General features: G+C 35.6%; 1 protein-coding gene across 14 annotated transcripts in view; it reads left to right on the forward strand.

The window, feature by feature from the left end:
* LOC5575390 (solute carrier family 12 member 4) overlaps nucleotides 1-21351 on the forward strand; it is a 791918-nt gene that overhangs the window by 690223 nt on the left and 80344 nt on the right. For all 14 annotated transcript variants that reach the window (XM_021849571.1, XM_021849567.1, XM_021849570.1 and 11 more), the window contains 4 exons: nucleotides 273-429; nucleotides 1050-1442; nucleotides 19277-19396; nucleotides 19993-20355. In XM_021849571.1, coding sequence (XP_021705263.1) covers nucleotides 273-429; nucleotides 1050-1442; nucleotides 19277-19396; nucleotides 19993-20355 — 1033 coding nt within the window. The remainder of the gene's footprint in view (nucleotides 1-272; nucleotides 430-1049; nucleotides 1443-19276; nucleotides 19397-19992; nucleotides 20356-21351) is intronic.

The raw sequence follows: 21351 nt of genomic DNA on the forward strand, positions 1-21351 counted from the left end.
TACTTTAAATTAAGGTGTAAGTAAAAAAAAAATCTGTTGAGCATTCATGAAGGTGGTCAAATAAAGTTGATTTTTTAGCAAAATGTAGAAAAATTTGTTAACTACTTTTGACTAAGACTAGTTTTGATTTCCTTTTCTGATTTTCCATTCCTTATTTCTACGTCAATAGAAAAGGTACAGATACTAGCTTCAGTTATTTCAATATTGTTTTTCGAATATATTCCAACACACATCACTAATGGCTACATTCGTTTACATCACTCTCCATCCAGGTATCATGGCCGGTTCCAACCGTTCCGGTGATTTGGCCGACGCACAAAAGAGTATCCCCATCGGAACGATCGGTGCCATCCTAACGACGTCCACCGTATATCTGTCCTGTGTGATGCTGTTCGCCGGCACGGTCGACAATTTGCTACTGCGTGATAAGTGAGTATTACCTTTGAATGGGAGCAAACATATTAGCTGGTACTGGTTTCAGTATGTCTATAAGTAAATAGTTCTAGTTCATAGATACACTAGTTTTCGAAAGATTTATCAAACGGCAACCAATTTAACAAGCATTTAAAAAAGAAAAAAAACTGTTTTTTTTTTCGGAAAGCAGCCAATAAAATAATTAGACACGAGTGATACCAAGAATATATATTTTACCGGTAGACAAATAAAAACTAGCAATGGACAATTTAAAACTTTTAATAATAAACCAATTGATAATCCTATGCAACATTGTAGATTATTAAAAAAAAAAGCAAATATAACATAAGCACTAAAAACTCAAAATGTTTCAAGAAAAAAAAATAAGCACAAAAATCCCGATAGCCGTAGTGGTAGCTTGTTTCGAATTATTTTATTGGCTGTTTTTAGATAAACTAGTGAAAGTTATCGTTTTCCTAGGGCATGATAATCCCCTTAACAAACACGAAGCTTTGTGAATCAGTGTTGCTTATTACCATATGGTAGGATTTTAGTTCAACATAATCTATGTGCTTCTCCCCCTACAAAGTCAACTCCCGTTCTAATTTATGCCCTGTTCTCCAACCCCCCCTTAGATTCGGTCAATCGATAGGAGGCAAACTAGTGGTGGCAAACATGGCCTGGCCGAACCAGTGGGTCATCCTGATTGGATCGTTCCTGTCCACTCTCGGTGCCGGACTGCAAAGCTTGACGGGTGCTCCCCGTTTACTGCAAGCCATCGCCAGGGATGGTATCATTCCGTTCCTCGAACCATTTGCCGTATCGTCCAAGCGTGGCGAACCAACCCGGGCCCTCATCCTGACGCTGCTAATCTGCCAGAGCGGCATTCTGCTCGGAAATGTCGATCTGTTGGCCCCGCTGCTGTCCATGTTCTTCCTGATGTGCTACGGATTCGTGAATTTGGCCTGTGCCGTCCAGACGCTGCTACGGACGCCCAACTGGCGCCCGCGTTTCAAGTTCTACCATTGGTGAGTAATGCTAAAGTGCACTTGAGTGATGAAACGAAGGCACGTGTAATTTTCATAACTGCAAAAAAAGCTACATGATTTAGGGTAAAAATATTTTAGAAAATATAAAAATAGTGCATAGCAACAAGGGGCAGAATAATGATTTTTAGAGCAAGAGTCGTAAATTTATCCAACGAGGCTTGGCGCAACTAAATAGGAACATAGCAAAATAATTGTTTTCTATTCAATATACTACTATTCTAGAAAAATGAAGACCTTTGGGTTCCTGACCTATTTTTGCAACAACATTTTCGTGATCTTTTGGCTCTAATTTCCATAATTTTCATCCGATTTCTATAAAATTTTGACACAACGACACTATTGAAGTTTTGTGACCTGTACTAGAAACCTCAGTCGGACGGACGGTTCCGAATTTATATAATTATTTCGTACGGATCAAATAAAACTACAGTGTTTGTAAATGAATCATAAACCATTAGTATAATCCAACTCTTCCTATGAGTATCATACTCTCAGTGAAAAAACTTGGAGATTAATGTGTCGCATGAAAAGTTTTACAATCATCAGATTGATGTCGTTACCAAGGGTTCTGGAAACGGCTCCAGAACATCTTGGACTACTTGTAAATGACCCTATGTTGTAAGAAATTACTCAATTTGCATCATATTATACTCCTGAAGAAAAATCTTCAAGATTGATTTGTCGCATGATATGGTTTGTGCTGATCAAATTTTGGTCCCCAACTGATACCCCAGGAGCCGGTTCCAGAGAATCCGGAACTGGCCAGAATGATTCCAAATGAGTTGAAAGAGTTGAAATATTTTAATGGTTTATGTTTCAGTTACGAACACTGTAGTTTTATTCGATCCGTGCAAAATAATTATGGAAGTCTTAAATGACCTTCGGACAGACCCCACGAAACATCCGAATAAATCCTGAACTAGGGTTCCCAGTACAGGTCACGCAACTAAAAAAGTTGTGTGGTGTTGTACCAACATTTCTTTGCAATCGTCTGAAAACTAGAGCCAAAAGATCACGAAAATTTAGTTGTTAAAATGGGATGCAAAGGTTAAAAGCTTCTTCGAAGCATGTCACCATTAGAAAAAAAAATAGCTCTGAAAGTCATTGACGATCACCCCTATTTCATAACACCAAAGCAGCCGTATGAATTCAAATTAAGTGCAAATTTGAACCTTATAAAGTTAAGTGCAAATTTCAACCTTATAAATGCGCAACAAAGTCGAAATTTGTTATAAAATTTTACAAAATTTGTTTAGATCAAAATGGTTGTTAAAAATTAGGTTTCTTGGAAAGTTGGGCGAATGAATAACTGCAGTGAAAAGGACAACAATAAACAGCTGAAATCAAATGCTGTTCACAAAAATTATGATATTTTACGAGAAAAAATATTGACTTAGCTCTTAATGATTTGTTTGAATATGAAATGAGATTTCATTGTGTTTAAGGTGAACTTCGAATTTTCAAGTGCTTCGAATTTTCAAGACTGGAGAATCTGACCACAGTTCGTGTTGAAAATCAACCAAATTATTGCTTGCTGGTGGTGACCAATGGGATAAATTTTCAACGCGGAGCGCTGTTTGTTTCTCAAGTCTTGTGCTTTTGAAAATTTGAGGTGTGGCTTCGTTCTATAATCTCCTTAAGAAGTTTAGCTTGAAACAGCGTTATAAACCAACGACATGAAATCTACAAAAAAAAATCCTAGGATCCCGTCCGATGGGCATATTCAAGCGTTCGCTTAACACACCGAGGACGAAGCCTCAAAATCAGTTGGAACGCTAAATTCAACCCATTATATCTCAGCTGTCCTAAGTCCGATTTGTAAAATTTTGGCACCTATAGAAATGTATGGGCTTCTAGATTCATGTCAGATTTTTGAAATATTTTTGGGAACTACTGTTTGATTTGTAGTACTTAAAACACCGGAGCAAGTCCTAAAAAAATTTCTAACCGGCAGTAATTTGTAGATAACTTAGAATTTATCGCGATAACCTATAGATTTTTTTATTGTATGATGATCGTATTAGTGTAACCAAACAATAGGCATTGAATTTTTCATTGTTAGCCTTTCAAAGAACTGCAATATATTCACAAAACTGCGTAGAATACAGAAAAAATGCATTTTCAACTATAACTTGAAATTTATCGCGATGACCCAAACATTTTATGATCTTAAAATGTACTCATTTTTAAGGCCATCAAATTTGCAGAACACTGATAATAAATTTCTGTTGGAAAAACTACAATATTTTCACAAAATACTGAAAAATACAGGAAAATACAGGGTTTCTACAGTAATATCTTATTTATCGCAATGACTCATCAGTTTTATAATTATAAACTCTTTGTATGTTCATGAGAAACAAATTTGCTGAACATCGTTGATCGCTGTTTGTTCAAAGAACTACAATATATTCACAAAACTGCGTAGAACACAGAAAAAATACATTTTCAACTATAACTTGAAATTTATCGCGATGGCCCAAACATTTTATGATCTTAAAATATACTCATATTTAAGGCCATCAAATTTGCAGAACACTGATAATAAATTTTTAGCTTAGCTTAGCTTAGCTTAGACTGACTACACATATCAATGGTTGCTATTCCGTGATTGACCGAAGTCAGTGAAAATGCACAAAGAATCAACTAGAAGTTCGGCTGGGATTGGCCATAATCTTCTTCAGTGTGCATAATTCAGTGCCTCTATTTATACAGGGTCAATAACGGCGCCGGCCACGTCCTTGCAGTCAGGTGGGATTGGGGGAAGGAATGTTAGTGTGTAACCTTTGCTATTTGGAGACCGTGTTTGCCTCTGCATCTCCGCAAAGGTTACTGGGAGGGATGTTTGTTAATGGGGAGGATCGTTGGGTCACAGGATTCACTTTGATAAGCGATTAGACCATGATAAACGATTATTTGTGAGATATAAACATACTTAGAAATATAAAATTTTCGATTGACATGAAAAATTTTCAAGTATGAGAAAATAATGCCGTTACTTGAAGTGACGAACCATTCAAAGTTTGTTGAACAAATAGCTAAAAGCAACATTCCTACAGGATATTTTACCCAATTTGAAAAAAAAAAATATCGATTGGCTAGACCATCACATAATATTCTTATGCCGACACTTACAGGGGCGAACCATTCAAAGTTTTTTGAATAAAATGAACGTTTTGCAAGTCTACACTTCTAGCACAGACCAAACCATTCAAAGCATTTTTTTATGTATAAAAATAAAGGAGTGAGTGATTTTATATAAAAAATATAAAACAATAAAGTTATGAATTAGAGTTTATGCCGACACTTACAGTGACGAACCATTCATAGTTTGTAGAAAAATCATATTTATGTAACGATTAAATGTGCGGTCACACATATTTTATAGACTTGAAAAAAAAGCATGAAACGAGCTCACCGATTGATCCTTCATCCTTGATTGAGCAGCCACAATCCACTTTCATCTTCACTCGTGTGCTCGGCCATATAAAAGCACTCAGAAAAGAACGCGTCACCGGAGAGGAAAAAAAACTGACGACTTCTCGGACTTTCTCGATGCACTGTTCGGACTTTCTCGACGCACTGCCCGGCAGAAAAGAACGCGTCACCCGAGAGGGAAAAATAATGACGATTTCTCGGGCTTTCTCGACGCACTGCCCGGCAGAAAAGAACGCGTCACCCGAGAGGGAAAACACTGACGACTTCTCGGACTTTCTCGATGCACTGCCCGGCAGAAAAGAACGCGTCACCCGAGAGGGAAAAATCTGACGACTTCTCGGGCGTTCTCGATGCACTGTTCGGACTTTCTCGACGCACTGCCCGGCAGAAAAGAACGCGTCACCCGAGAGGGAAAAATAATGACGATTTCTCGGGCTTTCTCGACGCACTGCCCGGCAGAAAAGAACGCGTCACCCGAGAGGGAAAACACTGACGACTTCTCGGACTTTCTCGATGCACTGCCCGGCAGAAAAGAACGCGTCACCCGAGAGGGAAAAATCTGACGACTTCTCGGGCGTTCTCGATGCACTGTTCGGACTTTCTCGACGCACTGCCCGGCAGAAAAGCTGCAGAACACTGATAATAAATTTTTGTTGAAAAAGCTACAATATTTTCACAAAATACTGAAAAATACAGGAAAATACAGGGTTTCTACAGTAATTTCTTATATACCACAATGACTCATCAGTTTTATAATTTTAAACTCTTTGTATGTTCATGAGAAACAAATTTGCTGAACATCGTTGATCGCTGTTTGTTCAAAGAACTACGATATATTCACAAAACTGCGTAGAGCACAGAAAAAATACATTTTCAACTATAAGTTGAAATTAATCGCGATGATCCAAACATTTTATGATCTTAAAATATACTCATATTTAAGGCCATCAAATTTGCAGAACACTGATAATAAATTTTTGTTGAAAAAGCTACAATATTTTCACAAAATACTGAAAAATACAGGAAAATACAGGGTTTCTACAGTAATTTCTTATATACCACAATGACTCATCAGTTTTATAATTTTAAACTCTTTGTATGTTCATGAGAAACAAATTTGCTGAACATCGTTGATCGCTGTTTGTTCAAAGAACTACGATATATTCACAAAACTGCGTAGAGCACAGAAAAAATACATTTTCAACTATAAGTTGAAATTAATCGCGATGATCCAAACATTTTATGATCTTAAAATATACTCATATTTAAGGCCATCAAATTTGCAGAACACTGATAATAAATTTCTGTTGGAAAAAATACAATATTTTCAGTAATTTCTTATTTATCGCAATGACCCATCAGTTTTATAAATATAACCTACTTCAGCAAAAAGAATCAGTATACATAATAATTAATTTTTTGAATGAGCGATTATTGAAACATACAAAATACCCTCTTAATCCTATAGCCGCTCATGATGTCTTGTGTTTTTAATATAAAGAATAATTTTGTCACATGAAAGTAAAGTCAGACGACTTCATTTGAAGTTGTTAGTATTGCTAGAATTTATCACCTAAATCAGCAGATTATGCAAATCGAATGTTATTTCCGCTGCAGTTCAGTAATTGGGTTGTGTTTTCATAATTAGAAAGTTTTACAATATTGGTGAAGTTTTTTTTTCTTTCTTTATTATTGAGACTTTCAACCCTAGGCTGGTTCATCTCATAGGTCAAGTTTTGATTTTTCCATATTTTAGCTATTTTTTTCATATACAAATTAGTTGATTGTCTAATAGCACAGAACAGCAAGATATAAGAAATTAATGTAATGTTTGAAATGATGATAATAAAAAAATTATAAAAAAAAAACAGCAAAAACTGGTTGGATTCATCATTGTTTTTTGTGGTTGGGTGACGAAACGTCGAAAGGTGAGAATTGACAGCGAACGAAAAGTTCTTATACATGATTTTGTGGAAATAATGTGGTTTTTGGAACAAACAGCTTCTAATAATTTTGAGCACACTTGTTTTTATTGAAAATACACAACGATTTAGAAATTTATATAGATGGTAGAATTTTCAAACTTCGGTAGCAACAGAATATTTTTGTACTATATGGTAATTTGTGAAAATATTGTAGTTCTTTCAATAAAGTTTCATCGATTATATTGTGAAAACATGATAACCCTATCCAGCTTTTTACGCTCGCCATAAAAACAATATGCTATAAAATATTTGACATATGCTGATTATCAGCACTGAACTGAAACTTGGAAATATATCCTCAGCATGCCTTGACGAACCATCAAATTACATTGTTTTTCTTTCTGTCAATCAGATGAAAATTTTGTTTGAATTTGCGGAAAGAATCTTATTCGTTATTGTTATATTGAATAATGAGAACTCTTATTTTATTTTAGGCCTTAATAATTTGGTTGAACATACATCCCAAAAACTTGAAGGAGAAATATTTAAAAGACCCGGCTTAGCTCTTTGAATTTCGCAAGACCAAGGCGAAAAAAATAAAATGGATCAAACATTGCACGGGAAATGGCTGGGCATGGCATACCATTGGTACCTCGCGTACCTGTTGGAATGAATTAGATCCCTTTTTGAGGTCCTTAGTCTCTTGCCTAGCAACTCATATCCCTACCTCCTCGTGGTACTGGCCGGGGAACGAGTAACTATGAGGAAGATCGAGTAACCAACCCCGATGGGAACTTTGGTCGTATGCTAACAGGAAAGAGGGGGTTTGCTTTTGCTTCTGCAAACCTGGACATCATTCTCACAGATTTCATGGCAAGATTTTTTTTTTCAATCCAGGGCTGGAGTCTACATTATCCCTGGGAGATGTTTTCACAAAACCTTGTTGAAATTGCACAGTAGCAGAGATCTCAATTTTCCAGACAACAATCCCTTGACTGATTTTTATTATATTTACGGAAATGTTGTACCGTACTATATTGTTTGAATGATTTGGCCTGCAACTCAAAAAGGTGTTGGGGCCTTGATCTAAATGTAACCTAAAAACAAAAGGGAATAATTATTAAACGATCAAAGCGATCAAAGCATTATCTATGCAAATCGAAATTCGATTTTATTTTAAGTGACAGAAAAGCAACAAAAAATATTTCAGTAAGTGATGGGTTACTAAGGATTTATTTTCGAGTTTCAGTTCAGTGGTGATAGTCAGCTTCTGTCAAAAGATTTTATAGCATGGCTAGCGTAAAAATCTGGATATATGACAATATTTTAAAATCACAAAATCCATGTATCATTGCAATAAATTTCAAACTGTTGTTAGGATCGTAATTTCCCTGAATTATTCATAGTTTTGTGAAACTGTTGTAGTTCTTTAAAAAATATCAAAAATGTTCTGTAAATATACTTATTTTTATAACTAAAAATACTTCAAATCTTATAATTGATCTAAAGACAATCAATAAATTGCAGAAGAAATTTGAGAATTTTCTGTATTATACAAGATTTTGTTTAAATGTTGTAGTTCTTTGAACAAACAGCTATCAACGATGTTCAGCAAATTTGTTTCTCATGAACATATAAAAAGTTTAAAATTATAAAACTGATGAGTCATTACGATAAATAAGAAATTACTGTAGAAAACCTATATTTTTCTGTATTTTTCAGTATTTTGTGAAAATATTGTAGTTTTCCGTACAGAAATTTATTATCAGTGTTCTGCAAATTTGATGGCCTTAAATATGAGTATATTTTAAGATCATAAAATGTTTGGGTCATCGCGATAAATTCCAACTTATAGTTGAAAATGCATTTTTTCTGTATTCTACGCAGTTTTGTGAATATATTGCAGTTATTTGAATGGCTAAAAATCAAAAATTCAATGCCAATTGTTTGATTACGCTAATTCAATCATCATACAATACAAAAATCTTGAGGTTATCGCGATAAATTTCAAGTTGTGTACAGGCATTTGCAAAATTTCGTTTTTTTTAGGGACTTGCTCCGATGTTTTAAGTACTACAAATCAAACAGTAGTTCCCAAAAATATTTCAAAAATCTATCATGAATCTAGAAGCCCATACATTTCTGTAGGTGCCAAAATTTTGTAAATCGGGCTTAGGACAGCCGAGATATAGTGGGTGGAATTTAGCGTTCCAACTGATTTTGAGGCTTCGTCGTCCGTGTAAGTGACGAATATCTTAGGCGGACAAGTGTTAAAACATTAACATAAATCGGTAAACAAATTGTATGAAATATCAGGAAATAATAGCTAAGGCTCAGTAAATCGAGCTTCGTTACTACGCAACCTGAAAATTTGTAAGTTGAAGATAGAAACTATAGAAACTCTTGAAAGTCTAGGGTAACCAATATATTTTGGACCCCTATATATTTTGGATTTTCCTACAAATTTCCCAATTTAAATCGAAAGATCAACTCAATTCGCATGCCATTTGAAAAGATAGATCTATTCCGCACTTGCATCAACCATTTGTACAGAGAAAATGTGTTTATTTTTATCTGAAATTAATTTTATTTAATCGGTTCATCCATGCAACCGTTACAACACGTTACACACAGAAATTGAAGCCATCAGAAATTTTTCAAATGTAAACAAAAACTCGTTTCAAATTTTCGAACTAAAAGCATAGAATTTCGTCAGTTTTCCATTGCCAAACGATAAAAAAAAATGCCGGGGGTCTAAAATATATACTTTGCGGGTTCAAAATGTATTGGTGTATCCAAAATAATGAAAAACAGTGCTTCACAATTCAAGTATTTTCTACGTTTTTTGGATCCTACATGACCGTATGGGCATTTTTATCTCGTAGAGGAAGTTTTTCTTTACATTTTGGCATGTTCCTTTACTTGGTTAAGCTGTGCAATTGTTTAATTGGGACAAAAAACTAAAATCACTTCGTTAGGGGGTCCAAAATTACCCAATAAGGACTTCCCAGGCTATCCCCAATTTACACTGAGGACCTATTCAAAATCCTCAGGATTTTGATTGAGCTTGAGCTTGATTGGCCGCCCGTGGTTGCTACTCCAGTATCGCCAGATCAGCTGCATTTATACAAGAAACCAATCAGATGACTGCTGAAACTGGCTGGACTAACAGAAACCCCTTGAGTATAAGTGTTGGTGATCTCCTATTTTTAGGTAACAATGGCACCTGCCATGTCAGAATGCACACCAATGAGGGGAAGGGAAAGGAATTTATGATGCATTTATAACTGGCTCCCACAGTAGACCTCTGCATCTACGCCAGTTCATGCGGGAAGATGTAGGGCTGGTATAATTTTATGGCTTGCTGTTTGGTTTGCAGACTGCCTATGTATCAGGCGTAAAGAAAGACGTGGTATGATGATGAAATGATGGAAGCGTACGGAAACGGTTGTTTTGGTGTCTCCGGTTCTAGCAAATGCTATAAACTGTGATAGATCAACTGTGAAAGATTAAGAGTGGAAGATATAATCAAGTGAAAGATACAACTACGAAGCACGAGGAAAGGGAAGGGCCTGTAATTGAAACCATAACTTGCTTATGAAGCAGTAACGGTAGCCATTCGACCACCAACCTCGTCCTATTCAGAATCCTCAAGATTTCACCAGATTTTTTTTCTTAGTCAAAATACCACTAGAAATCCACAGTATACAGGATTCTCCAGGATCCAGTTAGGAAGCTAGGCTTTTTATTTGATTTGTTTCTATTACTGTAGTATGCCGTTACATACGCAACCCAGGTAACCAATAAGCACTGTTATAAGCGGTATATGGGACGTTCAACGGCTTTTCAGTGCCAACTAGCATCATAAGATTTTTTAAACGCCTGTAGACACTGTGACCATCAAGCCCCAAAAGAATCCGTATATGCGTATATAATGCTAAGCTACAGGGTCTGTAAGCCCTGTGCCTATAAGCAGTACACAACGGCTGTCAATGCTCATGAACGGCTTATAGTGTCATGAAGTTTATGTCAATTGCTGCAAAATACATATCAACCAAAACAAATTTTATATGACCCATGGTAAAATTCGGTTGATTTTCCATGACCGTAGATGCTATTTGTTCATATCAGATTAAATTGCGCAGCGGAATAAGGCAAAATTGTATGAAGAACTGTTCATTTTATAAAGTTGACACCTTGTACATGCAATATATTTTTTAATTTATCAATAAAATCGCAATCGGTTTTCTATACATCGTTCGACTAGTATTATACAATGTTGTGATGTTAAAAAAGGTTACCAAAATAATTGAATTTCACACTTATAAGCTATAACGTATAGAACGGTTATCAAAATCAATGAGAATTAGAAATTGACTGGAAAATTTGACATTCTTTATTTTTTATTCCAAAAGTATGGGATTTTTAATAAAACGACCATAAAGAGTAAAATTTGTACCTAAGAGTGCGGTTAAAACTCAAGATTTGGCTCTCTTCCATACAAATATAGTTTTTTCAGTAATCTATACCAATTTTTAACACGCTTTTTACTTTACTTTTTTGCTGGGTGTAAAAGGATGGTGTATCAGCATTGAATAAATCAGTAAAATCACCTAATGTCAGAAAATGGTGGAATATTATTGATGTTTTAGAGCTCTGCCTTTAGTAGAATATCAACATACAAGTTGTTCATAAAAAATTGAGATTTTTTCATGCAAAAAATAATGCTTAACTTTGACAAACAGTATTTCTTTGGAATTTTTGGAAAAACCATTTAGTTTTTTAACCAAACGCATTTTGTAAGTTTTTATATTTTCATAAAATATATAGCATAAACAAGGTGTCCACTTTATAAAATGAACAGTCCCTAAATTTTGGAAATACTGTAATGATGGACCGCCGCCGCTCAATCTCGTTTCAAAGTTACCTCGGTATTTACTGATTCAAAACCAATGCCGGAAAACGAAAAGGAAACGAGCGAATATGATTAAAAATCTTTGAGGAGAGTGATGAGGGCTTATGCCAGAATTTCATTACATTAAACTCCTTCTTAACAAAATATATTCAAAAAATTTACGGAGGATTTTGGTTTTGCAGCAATATCGTATGTAATTAATCCAAGGCCTACTAGTTCTTACGGACATTACCCGCATCTTAAATTTCTTTCGGATATAACAACTTGCCATCAAGGGTGGAGGGCGGCTGTCAACTGGGAGTAAAATTAAAAAGCCGTCCACCAAGTCCAGAACCAGTTTTAAGGTTTAATGCGGAAAAGTTGAAAACTTCAGCTAATTAATGCGCTTGAAACGTATTATTTACAAGCAGTTATATACGACGAGTTACGGCAGTGCGCTGCTGGCGATTTTATCGGCAAATTATGTCCAATTCATAAAAGAAACGGTTTCGCGAAAATTGATTACGCCTTCACCATTGTTTGGTCGTAATTTTGTATGGTTGTTTACATTTTAGAACCAGCTACACGTTGGGGTAGCAATAAAGAGCCGCCAATACCACCCTTGCTTGCCATACTTTAAATATGCCCCCGATCAATGCAAATTATCAGTACGTCGGTGGAGCAGTTGGATAATGTGATAATCATCTAAAAGTATCCTCGAACACGTCAGTTTGAGCCAGGATCAGGCAGCAAAAAAAAATGACTTAGATAAAGATCATAGAAAGAAAAGAAAAGTATAGAACATAAACAAAACTTTTTTTGTTCTTTTTTTTTATTTGATCCATGTGCTATAAAGTTCTGACACCTATCACTTCAGAGACTCGGAACGAGCAGGCTGTTTTTCAGCCGAATAATTTGCCAAAAGTAGCTGTATAGCAGCCCTTAGTTACGGTGTAGTTCCAAGCCAAGCCTTTAAATCGACTATAGAACCGACTTGGTGCCGTTTTATACGGTTCAGTGGTTACTTGGGAATGTATGTATTTCCACAATTATAAGAACAATGAGCTGAAGCGGTGAGACGAAATTCAACGTTTTCTGTGAATCATAGACTTTTTGTGGCTCTTTTGGTAGTCCTTATGCTTTATTCAACAAGCTATTTAAAATCTGAAGAAAAGTGTTTTCAATGTATCACCTATCGGAAGGCTCAAGTGGGTTGGTTATGCGTTATGAATGCTTGAGAAAATATTTTGAAACTTTAGTTGAGATATTTAGTGATCTTGAGTGTTATTTTGTGAACTTATTTTGTATTTCGGCTTGCAGTAACAATCAAAAGCGTTAATAATTTTAGTTCATCGCCGACGTTTTGATGCTATTGTTCCGATCTTCTTCAGGGCTAGAAGTAAACCAACTTGTTAATTGCCGTAGTTTTACACGGAAGTATGTCGGGTTAGTTTCCTCATTAACAAATGTGGTAGGGAAGGGAATATTTCCTTCTACGGCTGTGAACCATCCGTGCGCGAGACCTGTGTACAGACCTGGCAATTACCCATTAGAGATGGTACACAAATTATGTCACGCTAAATTTCAACTTTTTTGACAAAATTTTTGACGATGATTTTTACAAAAGTAAATAGAAATTTTAATGGTATTCCAAAATATTGCCAAAAACGGATCTATTTGGTTGTAAATATCGGAAGGTGCAAAAAATGGAACATGTCATAAATGGAATCTCAATGTACTATAATGGATCATTGAAGGTAACTCTTTCGGCAATCACCACATCAAAAGAGTGATTGAACATTGTGACAGCATATCTGATATGTCAAACGCACAAGACTACGGTGGCGCTATCTGTGCTTTTCATAGCGGCTGTTTTGGTTATTTTCATGATCCATTGGACAATAACATCTGATCAAACTCCCTGATGCATGCAACGTATATGCAAGTATGATTGTGTGTGTACCTTTACAGTACGGCTCCAGAGTTCTCAGGTAGAGCGTTTTACAAATAAAAAATGCAGATAAGCACGATTTTTTCTGTAATTTGATATATTTACTCCAGAAAATTGAAAATTAATGCCTGTTTTTACTATTTGATAGAAAACATATTTGTCTATCAGATCAAGATTAAAAAAAGGCTCATTCGCAGCTAAAATCGCTTCAATGCTTAACCCTCTGTCTGTGTGGGGAGTAAAATTGACTTCAAATTCAAATCGTAATAACTTCATATAATTTCAATCGATTTTCGATTTTTCGGCTGTTTTGAAATGTTCTTTTAATTCAGTTTTACTTAAATATATAAGAAAATTCAAAAGAGGTGAGGTCTTGGCGGGGAAGGGAAAAATAACGTTAAATTTGGAAACTCTGAACGCATATATCTTATCCTATACAGGGGATAGGCAAAATGATTGCGATAGGCAAAATTTTGCCCAAATTCAAATGCTTATAACTTTATGAAAAATGAATGAAATTGGATGCATCTGGAAGCAGTCGACGGCAAATTTGGTCCAGTTTTAGGAACTTCCTTGGCCATGCATATTGGCCACTGGACACCGGAGATGTTCCGGATTTTCTGAGGTCATGTCCAAATGTCATTTTTTCTGTCGCTTGTATTTTTGTGCGGTGTAAAGTTAGATAGATGTTTGCAATTTTCCTAGAAACTAGAACTAATAGGAAGTTGAATGCCACCGGACGCATTAAGATTGGTTGGAAATCTTCAGAAATATGACCATTTCCGTAAAACTGGTTCCGGAAAGCATGGTCAGTCATGTTTGTATTTCCAATCATGTAAATATTATCCGGAGCTATATCCAAGTGGACATCAACCTTAAAAATGATGTTTCCTGCAGCGTATTCAGAACCATTAGATGCACAGACCACTCTATAGAAGGTTCCAGGTGCCCTGGGGGAAGTGGTCAATTAGGAACATATCTGGAACCATATCAATATGGGCATCAAACTTCATGATTTTCAAAGGTTATGCTTTCCGAAGCATTTCCAGCACCACCGGCTGCCATGACCACTTTATAGTAGATTCCAGGTGCCCCGGTGATGTGGCCAATTCAAAACTGCTGGTTCAATTTTAACAAATGCCCAATTCTAAGAACTTAGAACCTTCGCGAGGAATAAGAAGATAAAGAAATATTCGAAAACGATTTGGATAAACAGTAGGGTGCCATCGTTTTGCTTAAATTCCTAACGATTTTCTAACGTGACTCTTCCAAATGCAACGAAACGAAGTTAAAGACTAGGTTCGAATGCAATTTATGTATCTGAGAATCAATAAATGGGACTTAATTAATAATTTATTTATTATGAAAATTACTGAGATGACTATCGATCACACTGAACGGCTGGTAGTGTTTAAGTGCCTTGAATATAAGAACTTTACTTCTAGGTTAAAAAAAAAACATACCAAAAAAAGATCCAACAGGAACCATCCTTCCAATCCTCCAATATTTACGTTTGGAAAATAATCAGGATAAACACTGAGAAAATAGCTAAGGGTAGTATCGATAGAGTGCGCAAGGATTTCATGGAGAATAATCTCTCTCTCTCTCTTTATAAAATTGCTGGAGGAATTCCTGAGAGAGTTTGTAAAGAAACATTTCTAAAGAGATCCCTGTTTTAGTCCCTGAAAGTATTCTAGATGAAATCTCTAGACAAATCACTAGAAGATTTCTTGAAATTTTTCCTCGAGATATGTGAGACAAAATTATTGAAGAACCTGATGAATAGCTGCGTTGAAGGCTTTGAATTTTATCCGGAGGCTGTAGGATTCACAGCAATCATAATAAGGAAAAAAGAGACTTTAGGTTAAATAGAGAGACCTTTTATTGAAAATAGAGACTTTTTAGAGACCAAGTTCCTAGAAAAAAAAAAACTGCTACCTGTCCTACACCAATTTCTTCAACTTAAATTGGAATGTAAATATGTATGTTCAACAACTTGAATATTAAAACATGAACAGAAACTGAATAATTTGAATTAAGGTAATAAGAAGGGAATCATCAAATAAATTGTTGTCAAAAAGCCGCAAAAACATTGAATTTAACCCGTAAACATGTAAAATCGACAATGATGTGTAAACTATTAAAGAAAACATTAAAATTGATTTACGTTCACAAGGGTTTTAACACATTTTTTGAACGTTGTAAAATAATTTGATATCTGATAATGAAGGAACATAGAAAATATCTAGTCTATTCTAAAGCAACAAAATGTTCTTCTGGGAAAAGGGCCCCCACAAGACCCCCACATTTGTAAATCAGGCCCTGGGAACAGTTTACAATAAAACTACACTTTCTTCGGTTAAGATTTGCAACATGGGTAGGACTACTGTGTTGCACATTGGTTAGTTGACAATTCCACCGCATGATGGAGCTATCACAAAAATAAAAAAAAAACATTATTTTCTGATCCCCGAATTTTATAATTTTAGAAAACTATTTTACAAGAGATTTGAGAAAAATTCACGTGCGAAACAAACAACTCGTGGGTCAAATCACAAATAATTCACTAATAATATTGACCCCAAAAAACAGATGCATTCGTCATTTACAATGACAATAATTTCTCTAGCGTCTAAATATCCCCATAAAAGCAAAACTCTTCACATTTCTTCAAATAAAACTTATCATTTCCTTCAGGTTTTCTAAGGAATAACTTGAATCAATCAATGCCATGCAAATGTTTACGAAGTATCTAAAACTTCTCATGGAATTTATGTGATGACCTATCCAAAGATTCATGCAGGAATTTCTAGATGAGTTTACCTAAAAAACATACAAACACGGAATTCACTGAATGAGTCATTTTCGTAATTGCTGCAAAGAATCAACTAGACTTTTTCAAGCATTCATCTGGGAATAACACTGTCAGGCAATTCTTTAATATTTTGCGAGAAACTTATCAGGATTTACCTCTCGAACTAATTCAGGAATTGAAAGGATTATTCGATTTATTTTCAAGGTTTTTTAATAACCACTACAAGAAATGTTGCAATAATTACTAATATAAAATACATCCATTCTGTCTTACGACTACATCGTAAGCAATGGTATTTTTAACTGCTACTATAATAATTATGAGATTCTACCTTCAATACTTTATAAACTTATAGAATTCCTAAAAAATCCTTTCCTGAATTTGTCCAGAGACACCTCAGCGATACTCAGAGTTCAGAGTTCACCGATTGGCCTTTATAAAAATATCTAATCAAAGAGCTCGATTGCTACTTTTACAGTGAAGAACATTGCCGCAGTCCGCAAAGCAAACCGATGCGTGTGAAAAAAGCTGGAAATCTACCGAAGCTTTTCCCCTACGATGCACTGTGTTTTATTTTCTCGTTTTCATGCGCTTTTTGAATAGCGCCCTAACCGTTGATTTTAGCGATATAGTTTTTTCGGAGAAGTTTCTTGGTATATTAAAGCGCATCTTTTGACGAAAAAAGTTTTGTGATTAATCCACCTAGCAGTGAGATAGAAAAACTATTTTTTCAAAACATTTAGATAGACATATAGTGTCTTCGGCAAAAATGTAGAATTGGCAATTTGAAACAACTTTATCGAAGACACAATTTTTCTATCTCTTATACTTTTTGAGATATATGCCGTTGTATGTGAATGACCCCTAAAAATCATATATTTTATCATAACTTTTTTCCAAGATTTTTAACATTTTTTGTGTTTTCTACAAAGTTGTTTGTCATAGAAAAACCCGTGTTTTTGCTGAACATATCATCACCCTATCTTTTGAAGTAACAAAGTTATTCATCAATTACTCTTTTTTCAAGGGGTAGTTTAGGCCTCTATAACTGGCTTTGGCGCAAAATGGCGCAGACAACTCTTACAAATCATGAAAGTACGATATCTCACCTTTCGGCAGTTGATAAAAACTTTTGTCTATAAGCGTCTTTGCATGGGTTTTTGCTATCAAACAAATAAGCCTTATTAAAACGAATTCGACTGATAATTCTTTTACTTTAAGAGATAAAGAGGTGCAATGTTCAGCAAAAACACGCGTTTTAAGATGTTTAACAACTTTGTAGAAGACATGAAAAATGTTTAAAATCTTGTAAAAGAGTTACGAATTTTTTAACTTAATGTACACAAATTTGTATGAAAAAAATCGTTTAAAATCATTTTCGTTTATAACTTTTTACTTAAATTTTTAACATTTTTCATGTCTTCTACAAAATTGTTAAACATCTTAAAACGCGTGTTTTTGCTGAACATTGTTCCTCTCTATCTCTTAAAGTAAAATGATTATCGGTCGAATTCGTTTTAATAAGGCTTATTTGTTTGATAGTAAAAACCCATGCAAAGACGCTTATAGACAAAAGTTTTTATCAACTGCCGAAAGGTGAGATATCGTACTTTCATGATTTGTAAGAGTTGTCTGCGCCATTTTGCGCCAAAGCCAGTTATAGAGGCCTAAACTACCCCTTGAAAAAAGAGTAATACATGAATAACTTTGTTATTTCAAAACATAAGGTGATGATATGTTCAGCAAAAACACGGGTTTTTCTATGACAAACAACTTTGTAGAAAACACAAAAAATGTTAAAAATCTTGGAAAAAAGTTATGATAAAATATATGATTTTTAGGGGTCATTCACATACAACGGAATATATCTCAAAAAGTATAAGAGATAGAAAAATTCTGTCTTCGACAAAGTTGTTTCAAATTGCCAATGCTACAACTTTGCCAAAGACACCATATGTCTATCTAAATGTTTTGAAAAAATAGTTTTTCTATCTCACTGCTAGGTGGATTGATCACAAAACTTTTTTCGTCAAAAGTTGCGCTTTAATATACCAAGAAACTTCTCCGAAAAAACTATATCGCTAAAATCAACGGTTTGGGCGCTATTCAAAAAGCGCATGAAAACAAGAAAATAAAACACAGTGCGATGCTCGTACAAAAGCTCTCTGCAATTGTGCTACACAATGGAGACGCATGGTTGGTAATTTAACATCTACGCGACACCGTTTTGAATGTGGATGCTTTTTTTAGAAGAAGAGTTTTTTATTTCAATTTCTTGTGTCTTTGATGAACAAACAAGACAAGCCACAAAACAAATAAATAATAAATAGCAATGATGAAAACTACTCTGGAAGTAAATGGAATCGTTCCTACTTTACGTAGTTTTTCAGTATGGTGCTTATACCCGTAATGGAATAAAAATCCAATCTAGTTATACTGAACACAACAGATTTGTGTTTTTATGCGTTTCGAGCGCAGCTTCAAGATCAATTTTTAATTGCAACCAGTGTGACATGACAAAATTTATAATACCTCCCGCCGGACATCCGGTCACGTGACCATTCGATCAGATGGTCACAATCCTTTATCCATACATCGAAAGCGCAACAATTAATACATCCTCTTTTATTCATCTCGTTTTGTTCTTTATTTTCCGCATCCGTTACCGGGCAACAAATATATCGGTTTCCGCTGCTGGGGATGCTACCACCTCTGAAAACCGTATGTGAAACTCATCCTCAACGACGACAACGACCACGGAAACGACACGACTGCTTGCTGCTACAATAGGTCACTATCGCTGATCGGTCTAACGCTGTGCATGTCGATTATGTTCATGACATCGTGGTACTTTGCACTGATTGCAATGGGAATGGCGGTGCTCATCTACAAGTACATCGAATACCGAGGGTAAGTACAAGTCTTGAATTGGCATGCTTCACGCTTCGTCCAAAGGTGGTTCTTTCATGTAGCTCAGATTTTCTTTCACAGGAAGTTGCTCTCTTAGTCTTAGGCAACAAGCTACTTAATCTGAATGCCTAGGATTTGATTGATAAATTGACTTTCGAAGTTTACCCATAGAAGCTATATATGAGCTTCCTGGGAAATTAAAAAAAAAACACCAAAAGACATTTTCTCAAAAATCCAAGGTGTTATATGATCAAGAGCAACATCCTGTGAAAGAAAATCTGAAGTACATTTAAGCTGCATAATAACTCCCTTTGGACATAGCGTGTACAAACTTACCGTTATCCACCGGTGAATTAAACTTCCTACAAAGTTGCGAACGACAGCGCTTGATGGAGTGGTTTCTCGCTGTAACTGTTTGCTTAATGTGTAAACCAGCGGAGTACAAATCCCTGTGTGGTTAACGCCTCAATTGTGTCCAGCGGCACAAAGGGATGCAATTGATGCCCGATGATTAACTATAGGGACTAGCTGATACCATCAATCTGAAAAGCACACCTGGTAATCCAATGTCCGTTTTGTATTCTTCACTTTCCCAGAGCCGAGAAGGAATGGGGCGACGGTATCCGAGGTATTGCCCTGTCGGCCGCCCGTTACTCGCTGCTCCGGCTAGAGGAAGGCCCGCCGCACACCAAGAACTGGAGGCCGCAGATCCTGATGCTGGCCAAGCTGAACGACGATTACACGCCCAAATATCGCAAGCTGTTCTCGCTGGTATCGCAGCTGAAGGCCGGCAAAGGTCTGGTGGTGGTCGTTTCGCTAATACAGGGTGATTTCACGAAACGAGCCGGCGAGGCTGCAGCTGCCAAGCAGAGTCTTCGCAAGCTGATGGAGGACGAAAAGGTGAAAGGATTCTGCGACGTGATGGTGGCGTCCAACGTGGCCGATGGGTTGTCTCATGTGTAAGTATCTCGTCCTAGCAGGGCAATAATAACACTGTGCAACATTTTCGAGATCATCCGTATGTAAACAAAAATCTGGCTTCAGATCCTAAAAGCACTCATACTTTTTTTTAAGTTTGAGTTATTCGTGGTTTTATAATGCGGGTAACTTAGATAGTGCGGGATCCACAATATGCTAAACGGAATAACAAATTTTCTGTTAATCAGTTTAGTAAAATTTATGCAAATGGAAAGCGTTTTAGTGTAACACTTTATGTCAAATCTATTCTCATATTCAATCGAGAACATTTGAGGCTTTTTATTCAATAAGAAACATTTATAAGATTACAGCATTTTTTATTTACTTACAAACAATCTTTGCTAGTATCACTATTTGATAAAGTTTTCAAGAATTCGTCACGTATCCTTGATAGACTATTTAACATAAATTCAATATAAAATCTCTATGCAAAAAACATGTTTACTAGTTGGGATCATTTTTATAATCAAAGTCAGAAATTTTCATATTTTCATGCCGTTAAAGCCTAGAGATGTGCAAGGCTATGTATACCTTACGCAATCCATACGTTTTTTTTTTTTCAATATATTATTATTTATAGCATAGCATATCATTGAATAGACTGACTGTAGACACATTCCAGCGTAACGCGACACCACGAGGAACCGACTTTCATTATCAATTTAGGCATGTTCTCGGAAATATGCCTTGTGACCATGTGATAAAACAGGTTTTATATCATGCATATTAAATGTACTTGATGTTGTGGCATTCATTTTGAAACATAACACTGCATATATGGTAATTACAAGCAATTGCATTTCGTAACGCGACACCATCGCTGAAATGCACTTTTTTAAACGTCACTCTATAATCGCCTATATCTGCTCTGCTATAATTTTTACAATCCGGGTTTGTTCTAGGCAATCCTTCTATGTATTGATAAGAATCAGAGTGTGACTTCAAACTGGATGGAAATATTGAATAATTGCAGAAAT

This window comes from Aedes aegypti, chromosome 3, assembly GCF_002204515.2.
Source record: "Aedes aegypti strain LVP_AGWG chromosome 3, AaegL5.0 Primary Assembly, whole genome shotgun sequence".
In the NCBI taxonomy this organism is placed as follows: Eukaryota; Metazoa; Arthropoda; class Insecta; order Diptera; family Culicidae; genus Aedes; species Aedes aegypti.